General features: G+C 38.6%; 1 protein-coding gene across 2 annotated transcripts in view; it reads left to right on the forward strand.

Annotated features, from left to right (window-relative positions):
- The window catches only part of LOC135709495 (palmitoyltransferase ZDHHC15), a 45,001-nt gene extending 34,440 nt beyond the window's left edge, over positions 1–10,561 (forward strand). For both annotated transcript variants that reach the window (XM_065231873.1, XM_065231870.1), the window contains exon 6: positions 9,507–10,561. In XM_065231873.1, the coding sequence (XP_065087945.1) occupies positions 9,507–9,774 (268 nt within the window). In that variant the 3' untranslated portion in view covers positions 9,775–10,561. The remainder of the gene's footprint in view (positions 1–9,506) is intronic.
- Positions 10,562–10,583: the final 22 nt, after the last annotated feature.

Consider the following 10,583-nt stretch of genomic DNA (forward strand, 5'->3'; position numbering starts at 1 on the left):
CATTACACGCCATTTCCACTAAAAATGTTGGTGAAATTGATCGTATATTCACGCAAACAGATTTAGTGTATTTGTGTGTTTGGTACTTCGATCTTTCCGTAAAAAAAAATCAATATGGCGTCACCGAGCGTGGTGGAAAAACTCCTCAAAGATTCAAAATTCCTCAGCGTTGCTGCAAATGTTGGACGGTAATTAGATTCTTTTACGTTAATTTATTTATGATTATATGTAGCCTTTTTCAAGTTTTATAATTTCAGACGGTGACATCAGCAGTTTGAGTCTGCAAAAGTGTTAATATTTTGCAAGAAATAAAAAAAAACTCATACACGTTTTTATATTATAATAATCAATTAGTCAATATTTTACAATTTTATGAGTAGATATAAGTATTAATTTAAACACTTGAAATTTATATCTTCCCGATAAAATTGCATAATATTGACTGCTTCTATATATACTTCCTATTATTCTGATTAAAAATTCACTTACAAATTACATGAAAAGCAATTTAGACAAAACGGAATGTCACGTAAAAGTTACCAGATGTCCAGTAGTTTTCATCCCCGATTTCACGTAAGCAGTACGTGGAAATCAGGTCCTATTTACCTGACTTATCACGTAGATAATGGAAGCTGAATTTTAATCGGCTGCGTGCAGTGTAGAGTTGCGAACATGTGGTTGTTCAATGCTTGATGTTGCATTTTTGAAATTTGAGCAAAAGCTACTCAAATAAAAGGGTATTTCGATGATTTATAAATTCAGCTCCCACTGGGTGTTGTGACATTCCTGAGTTGAACTGAGACAAAAATAAAGACGCTAGACGTTGTTAGTTGTTGCAAAATTTAAATGGGCATGTAGGTCTCTTAATAGATGTTACACCTAATGGCGTCTGACAACATTTAAACTTCGAGTAGATTATTGCGTCTGCACGATCCAGTTTTGTCCAACAAAAATCATCACTTAAGCGTACTGGAGCGCCCATGAATAAATGCAAAAAATGGCAGAGTTGAGCTAGGTTTTGACAAGGCAATCCATTGATCAACTCAGTTGAATTCAATTGTCTTGAAGAGTTGAGCCTGGTTCAATTCGAGTGAGTTGATCAAGTTGATTGGCATGGTTTACACGTTCAATTCACGTTCAAGTCAGTTGAATTCAACTGAGTTGATCAATTGGCTTGCCTTGTCTAAACCCAGCTTTAAGAGAAGATGATGATTTTTTTCTGAATACTTATAGTTATTGTCCCTTATTGTGTTCTTAACAGCCTGATTAACTCAGAGAACTAATGAAACGAGAATTTAGGAAGGGTCTTGCTTGGGAGGATTTTTCTTATTGCTTGCTGCAGCACTTTTATGATTGAATAATGATTCAAATATACTGCCTATAATTGCATATCAGTCCCACATGGATTTTAGACAATTTTAAGCTAACAACGTTATCCACTATTAATTGGCGCCAACTTTCATATTACGTGATAAAATTACGGACTTTGATAATGAAAAATGAGAAAACAACATCAAGTCAGTTTGTCCCATTAAGGAAAATAATCGCATAGCAGTCCCATTCTGAAATTCGTTTGTCCAGAGGTCAAGTTGCAGTTCTGCTTTTTGGATCGCCATATTTGTCGCTGATATAACAAAACATACAAGCTTCATTGCAACTGATTTCAACTTTATAAAATTATCAACTAATTTACTATGATTTTTCATATATTTACATAGAAATTGCTCTTCGTAACTTCAACTGCCATTTCCTCCATGCCTACCCAAGTAACCAAAAGTTCCGCATTCAACACTTCCAAGTTCCATAAAGTTCAAATAAAGTTCCGACAGAACTTTCAAGTTCCATAAAGTTCAAATAAAGTTCCGATCGAACTTTCAAGCCACATGAAGCAATCCGCACAAATCTTTTTTTGTAACAAAATTTAATGTACGTAAATATGAAATAATCAGTGGCCCGAATAAATCATAATTCTTATATTCATGCAACATTCTATCCAAAAATAAAAAAAATAAATCAAAAGTAATTTCCTGGATTCGAACCCGTGTATTCGGCATGTGATCTACGATTGCTAACCACTGCGCCACGCAAACACCAATTTAAATTCATCAAGGTGTTGTGTTTCGTATTCAAGTCAGTCAGCTGGTTCAGAAAACTCCAACAATAGGCGGGACAACAGCTCACTTTAATATATTTCAGATGACGTAGTGGTTCGTTCTGAGACTCTCACACAGAAGGACTGGGTTTGATTCTTCCAACAGCTCCATTACTACTACTACTAATGCTGATAAATCAACACACATTAATACTAGAGTCGGTGTATAATGAGTCACGCCAAGAGTGAAGCCAAGTCTACCTATTGAACTGTCAAACCCGGCTACCTATCGTGCAAAGTAAATAAACATTACGATGCTATGAAAGGTCCACGAAAGGTATTGCAATAAAATATAAAATATAATCGAAGAAATGAGCATAAACACGCAGTGAGCGTTAAATTGTCATGGGATACGCTCGGTAATGATTAGCAATGAGAATTTCTACTATTTTTTGTTAAGATAATTTGACAAAATCACTGACATAATGATTTACTACAGCCGCAATATTTTTTCTCTCGCTTGAAGTCATTTGAAGTTGTTGTAGAAGTCCTCTGTTGCCAAGTGAAAAGAATGGGAATCTTTCGAAAACCGTGATGCGAGTTCAACTGTTTTTCTCTTGGCGTGACTCATTATACACCGACTCTAATTAATACCTGCCTTTAGAAATAACTTTCATAAAAGTGGGAACTTAAATATAGAACTGGTGTAGAGGACAAAAACCTTTTTTAATTTATTTTCTAAAAGTTCCGTTCAAGTTCCGCCAAAGGCTGCTCAGAATGCTCTTCAATTATGGTACCGGAACTTTCAAGTTCTTATAACGACTTAAAAATGAGGCTTCTTAGAATTCTATAGACCACCTTCAACCAAGGTGCTTAAGCCATAAATAGCCTTTTATCAGAACTTTTGGTTACTTGGGTACTTTTTCCATATGGGACTGATATGGGACTATAGGCAGTATACGTAGACAAGCAATGCCTTTACAGCCTTGGCCTTGACTTGTTTTTATGATTTCCCATCGGATTAACTTTTGGTTAAGCGTACTATCCTGAATAATTTTCTTGTGTCTCAAAATGTGCTCAAAGCAAAACAAAATATAATGGGATTAAGGTGATTCGTTGTGACTTCCTTATTCTCGGAACCACTACGAAACTTTAAGTGCACAAAAAACAGCTTCTACGACACGCGCAACATTCAAATTGTTACTCCACGTTTGCTGCACTGCAGCATACATGAAGTAGCAATTTCAGGTGGAATGGGGCATTGATTTCCGAGATTTGTGTAATTGGAAATTCGAAGTGGAAGTGCATGTATAACGGCGATTTGTGGACTCAACAATGGGTAAAATTTTACTCATTTAATGGGTAGTCCCAGTTTCCCTCGAAAATGCTTACTTTGTAGTCATTATTGGGTATTTTGCGGTTACCGTGTAGTGTGCTTTGGTCAGAAATTTTATTGTTTTTGCCGAGGGGGCGACACATCTAAATCTCTATTCTAGATGCTCAACAAAGCTCACACTAGCGAATCAATCTTCGAACAATCTTCTTTCATTTGTCGCATCTACTTGCATCGAGCATCATCTGTTTTGCAGGATATTTTCAGTATCGTCATCAATCTTCTTTCTATCTACTCAGCGTGCGAGCAGCTAGACACAGCAAAACACAATATTTTCTGCATCGTAGATAGAGTCGTCCCCCTCGGTTTTTGCTATGGTCATTCATGTCGTTCAAACTGTTCAAACCGACATAAATGACCATTCAAAGTACCATCAAATTTCTGATCAAAGCACAAATCTGACATGAATTTTTATGTATTTTTTCATTCACATATTTTCGATTCATTACTCGAGAGCAGTGAATTGCCCCTCGTTGAAATCATCATCCACGTGGACTCAGTGTTGGGAAAATATCAAAAAATAAAATCTCACCAACGCCCAAGATCACGCTTGATTTTCGTAGACAAATATCAACAAGCAAACTACTGCGGTTGATAGTGATATCACAGCTCGGAATATCAAGCTTACAAAACTCACCAACTGCAAATCTCACCAAACTGTGGTGAGATTAAGTTGAATGATTTTTGCTTTACACCCGAATGCAACCGAAACTTCCATAACGGCTTGCAGCAGTCCCTTCGCGTCTGCCATCGGTGAAGATTAAAAAGAGATAGCAAACTATGCTTTCTCTTTCTAAAAAAAACGATGTACAATGGAATCATTTTTGTGTCAAGTCAACTCTCAGCTTGATTTTTGCACATTGTTAATAGTCTCGCAATATTGAAGGAGCTTGTAAAATCAATATCAATATCATATATCCAGAACAACATGTGAAAAGGGCATACAAGCTTTTTGTAAACAAACCTTTGTAGGCCCTTTTCTCACCAACCGAGGGTCGCCCACGCAAACCAGCAATATCACCGGGAAGGGGAAAGTGTCCCCTACCCGGTGATGTTAAAGGTTTGCGTTGGTGTCATATGGGTGGCGAGAAAAAGGCATAAGAAGGTTTGTTTACAAAAAGCTTGTATGCCCTTTTCACATGTTGTTCTGGATATTTTGTTCCAATATCACGCGTGATATTGCGAGCGCATGAGAGCGGAAAAATATCAATTGATTTCTGATTTTGCCAACACTGCGTGGAATATTTTGTTTTCTGTATCAGGTTTGCAGTGATCCGGCTGGTCCTTCCGTATATTTTGATGATAAAAATTACGATTTATAAAATTGTCCCAGCGGTTATGATCTTCCGGCTTTTCAATGTGTGGTTATTTCAGCTGTAAACAGTTCAGATCTGTAGATTATCAAAAAATGAGACCACTCCTGCTGGAAATTTGCAAGTTGTACAATAAAATGTACATTTTTTGAGTTTTAAAAATAGTCATTATGATGTAAACAAATGGATTGGATGACATTCCCTCTTAAAATCGGCTAGCGCACTCTACATTGATGGTGCATGAAAAGAGCCTACAAGCACGTCAGATTTCATGCGTGGCCTGCTGCGATCTTCGACCAGCAATGCACTGAGGTTCATCGTAAAGCTTTTCCGGAAACGTGGAACACCCGAGTATTTCGAAGCGTACTCGGCTCTTGAACGCGAACTCCAGAGCGTTATCAAAGTCAAGAATCGTGGATACTGGTGGCAATTCGTGGACGGATTATCGCGCGAGACGTCAATGAATACGCTCTGTGAGGAGGAGGAGAGTGAGGAGTACTCAGATCGTTGCATTCTCAAGTTCGTGCGAAAAGTGTGTCCTGATTCCGTGACGGCACGGATAATTCCTCGCGAAACCTTGAAATCGGTCAGCCTTTTTCAATTCTGGAACTCCCACTCGCGCTCTTTTCGTGTGGCAATTTGGTTCCGGGGGCTGATAGAATCAAGTTCTTTCTTCTTCTTTCCTTTATTTAACGTCGGTCTCTGTTCCGCAATCTAGTGCCAATCACCGACGGACATCGATTGCCATCCATTGACGACAATCGAATGTGCAGGAAGGAAGGCAGCTTCCACACCTGCGTAGGATATCGCACCCATTCACAACACACATGGGCCTGGACCAACGGCTTTACTTCCCCCTTCCGAAGGAAGACGTGACCAGAGATTTTTATGCCTCAGAAAAATCCCACCGACCTCAGCTGGGATTGAACCCAGACCCATTGGGGTATTAGAAAGCAGTCACGCTTACCACTACACCACCGGCGCCGGTTAGAATCAAGTTCAACTTGTTGAAGAACCTCCCATACGTCACTAAGAGGCGCATGTTGAACTTGTTTGGTCAGTTCCTGGAGCACAATATTGTTCCTGGTGATTGGAGGCGGGTGAGAGTAATAGCCATTAAAAAGCCTGTCACACCCGCGTCCAGATTGCAACTCGTACCGATCCATCGCGATATTGTCGTGCATACGAAAACTGTTGGAGAAAATGATCCTTTTTCGCCTGGACCACCTACTCTCAGATACTCAGTTTGGTTTCCGTAGGGGTAAGATAACGAACTACCGTCTCGCGTTGCTTTCCACAGAAATTCAGTTGGCTTTTGCTAAAAAAGAGTAAATATGTTCTATGGTCATATTCTAAATAACATATAACAAGACTTGCAGTATGAACAAGGCAATATATTATTTAAATCCATATTCATCAAACATGATAATGCTCCGAGGATAAATTAGTTAAATTCAAAGTGATAGATTTTTGATTTCAGTATGCTTCACATTTCGAGTTCAAAGCACAGTACATCAACAACGATGTGCAATACAATCTCAAATTTGCTGTTGATTTCATCGGGCTTCGATATGATCTCTTCCAAGGGATTTGCACATCGGTTTGCAATGTTTGGCAAGTAGTTCAAATTCAACAGCAAATCAAGCTGAACATTGCATTAGGTCCTAAGTAACATTGACAGATTCTCTTCGTCGACTTTCTCTTTGCATCCCCACGGCCATGTAAAGACATTCCCAGGTATTTTCAGCACACAGATCGATAAAAGAAGCTTTTATCTAGCATCTAATATGACAAACACATCAAGAAACGGTTCTGTGATCAAGTTATTAACGAAAGAGAAAGTCGACGAAGAGAATCGATCAATGTTTCTTAGGACCTAATGCAATGTTCAGCTTGAAATGTTTCCTCGGTACAAAACTGACAAATATCATCATCGACTTTTATTAATTAGTCCTAGATGATATTTGGCTGTACAGTGCCCTTTTTGTGTTTGATGCATTTGGCATCATAAACTTTCTTGTAACAGTATTATTCCAATTACAATCTATCATCATCTTTTTCTAGTTCCTTAATTCCATCTTGATGGAGCTTGGAGAGACCCCACAGAATGGTTCAGGCACAGACAATCAGACATAACACATTGAATAATTCTCACTGTAAAACATAGTTGCTAAAACATTACAGCCATCTGTTGAAAACATTGTGGTGGGTACTACGCTGAACAGATGGCGGTAGTGTATAAACGTCAAACGCAAGGGAATTGACTATGAACGCCACAGGTGGCGGCACTACCAACTATGATACTTTTAAATTGTCCGTTGAATGTTTGTTCAATGAACAACTTGTTTGTCTGTGGTTCAGGTCCTATAAATTGTTTAGATGATCGTGCAAGGACCCTTACATGATACCTTAGACAATTTGTCTACTTGGGCTATTCAGCTAGGTATCGAATTCTCCACGGAGAAAACTGAGTTGGTCGTTTCTAGGAAGCAGAGCCCAGCACAACCGAAGCTTCAAATTTTGGGTAAACCGATCACTCATTCTATGTCCTCCAAACATCTTTAAGTCTGGTTCGGTTCCAAATGCATCTGGAGATCCCACATTGAGTATCTGAAACAGAAATGCCAACAAAGGATCAATTTTCGCCGAACAATCACCGGAACGTGGTGGGGAGCCCATCCCCAACATCTTCTAACGTTGTACCGGACAACGCTTTTATCGGTTTTAGAGTATGGTATATAAACCACCGAGGAGGAGGAGGTAAACAAAACTAGAAATATATAAAATTATGTTGGTAAGAGCACTGGCTATAATAAATTTGAATAAACTATGCATGGAAAAGATTCTAGGATAATAACTAAAGACAAAATTTGTGTATTTGTATCAAAAATCTTTAACAGAAGCTGCCAGCCCCAAGTGAAAATAAATTCGATTTACTGAGTTTATTCAGCAAAATGCTGTCAGCTGTCAGAATTTTTAATTGCTGAATAATCAGTGAAGAAATATTGCTGAAATGTTTGCTGAATATCAGTAAAATGTTGTCATTTTGACAGAAGTTGGAATTGCTGAAAAATTCAGCAGCATTATTTTGCTGGAAAGTTTGCTGATCTTTCATCAAGTCTAAAATCAGCAAAATTCTGCTGAGTTTCAGCGATTTAAATTTGGTGTGTACGAATCGTACAAAAAATGCAAATACTTGCGACTGTGAACAGATTGACAGCTCTTTACTGGGTGTCCAGCAAACCGTTTATGTTAGCTGAATTTTTCGGTAAAAATATCGTTTGCTGTTTTTCAGTAAAACTTTTTTGTTGCTGATCATGATCCAGCAAACCGTTTTACTGATAATGAAAACTAAAATTTGGTGTGTATGGTGTATGCTTCTCCGACTTTAATTTGATGTATCCATGACGGCGGAGATTCGTGATCATCATCGCTCCAAGATTGCTCCGTCAATTTTCGCTGCAAAGTTTGGCCAAGTTGATTCCGCAACACCGTTCTTCACAGATTGATCGCTAATAGAGGCATCCGCTGGCTTTGGTTTTTATAACGAATTTCATAGCGCCTGTCGAATGCTTCAAGCTCCTTGTTCCGTATGTATATGTTGCTGAGCTGGCGGCAATACATAATATGTTAGAAACTGTCGCCCCACTTGCACCAGATCACTACTTTATTTTTACGGACAGTCTCAGTTCTGTCGAGGCAATCCGCTCCACGAGACCGGTAAAGCACTCCTATAAGACGGACCAAAAAGTTGTGGATCATGCTGGGAGAGGATTTTGTAATTCATTTCAAGTTCAGTAACAGCTTGGGTTGATTATGTTACGTGATTTCAGCGATGCTATTATGTCTAATCTAATGTAACACCAACACAGCCAGTTCTTGAAAGCATTCTGGAAAATGATATATCTTGTCTATTTGATACCTGTTTCACATCGAAGATGCGTCACAAATATTAAAACGGCCAGGCCTACTGTGCAGCATTTAAGGGGCAAGATGATTCAGAAAAAATCGGCTTCAGATGCTTCAGAATTTAATAAATGGATGAAACGTGGACATTCGTACCGTACGTTCCGATATTGGTAATTATATGATTGGTTGGTCGTTGGAAGCATCAAAGCTAGAAAGGTTCCATTTTCTTCTGGCCGTTGGGACATGAGCACTAACTCTTGTCCTAGCCTTTTATAACTTATGGCTATAGCGGCATTACTCGCTTTCTGAAAAGAGAAGAGGGAAAGGAAAAGGAGAAGGACAAAGGGAAAAGGATTATGTGAAATCTATGAACATAAACAATATTTTTATTTGAAATATATAATATAGAAATGCATAACGGCGCGGTGGTCACTACCCCAGTCTTGTCACTATTATTAATTCATAAAAAGTAACAAGGACTAAAATGTGTTCCTTTGATTACTAGAAAATCCTGATTCCCTAGTTTGAAGTTGTCACGACTAGGGTTCAGTGGTAGATCTTATACCAGTAACGCACCACAAAAATGTGATCAACCAACGTTGCATGTTTGAAAAGATAAAAAATTACAAAATGGAACGAACTCACCAAGTTTATCCAATTGAACCTGAAGGCTGCCTGACATGTGTTGATGTAGAAGTCCAAATTGTAGACGAAGCTTGACGAAGATCAACATGAATGATTTCAGCGATGCCATTATGTACAGTAAAACTGCATCATCCATTTCCTCTTTTTTTTCCAGCACCGGTGACGGTGTGGCCTATCCGGTTCGCTGTTTCGACGAGGATGCCGAATCACTGCTCAGTGGCGAGCTGGCCAACAATCTGCTCCACCACCATCAACGAAGCAACGGGCATCGCCTTCGCCCCAGCCCAGACTGCAATAATCAGCAACAGTACCGCAAAGGTGGTGTTGCGCGCAATCATCGCGACGATGAAGACGATGACGACGACGAGGAGGACGTTTTTGAAACGACGGTTTTCAGCCATTCCGCCAATCTGCTACACTGAGGGCACCACTTGGAATTGGTGAATCTGTGTGTTAAGATGATAAAGTCGGAGGTGATACTATACTTAAATTAGAAAACGAAGGAATAGGAACTTCGGTAGGCAATTACTGCGTCGTCGGAATACCTGTGTTGTGATTTGCAATTCCTTCCTCACATTCCTTATTTTACCGGTTAGGCTTTTTATTATATGAAATATTTTTAAGAAATATTATTGAGTTAAATTGTCAATTGAGCAAAGCTGCAACCTTTATCAAGCATGACTGATTTTTTAAATGAGTTACATAATAGAACAAGCATTTTATTTTATTTTTTAAACATGGTACCTCGACAACAATTATTGTGCATTTTGGTTTTACTTCAAGCAGAGTAGAACAATCCAAGTTCATTTAGTTTCTGGCAGAACAGAACAAGATAGTCAACTAGATCCAATAGTATTTGCAGATTAAAGAAGAAATGAGCAAACAGGACATACAGACTGAATGAACGTTTTGTATAGGAAACATTACGCAAGGTTGGAAGCCGAAGGCGTTTTGTGGGGGAGGCGATTCTGCTGGTAGTCTAGGACAAGTTAAATGTAGTGAAACCGCGTATTAGTTGAATCGGGTTATACATGCAGCAAAAAACAAGGTAACGTAGTATTCCTTAATAGCGTTTAAGTATCAATGACTAGAAAGACAATTTTACGTATGAATAGCAAACATTGTTTAACACAAGAATAAACCAACAGTGATAGGCGATGTAGGTAAAAACAATAGTATTGATGAAACTAGGAAAACAAAAATTAAACAATAACAATTTTGAAAGGAATGG

The sequence above is a fragment of the Ochlerotatus camptorhynchus genome, unplaced genomic scaffold (genome assembly GCF_037179485.1).
Source record: "Ochlerotatus camptorhynchus isolate MF236.1 unplaced genomic scaffold, CSIRO-AGI_Acam_v1.1 ptg000361l, whole genome shotgun sequence".
NCBI lineage: Eukaryota > Metazoa > Arthropoda > Insecta > Diptera > Culicidae > Ochlerotatus > Ochlerotatus camptorhynchus.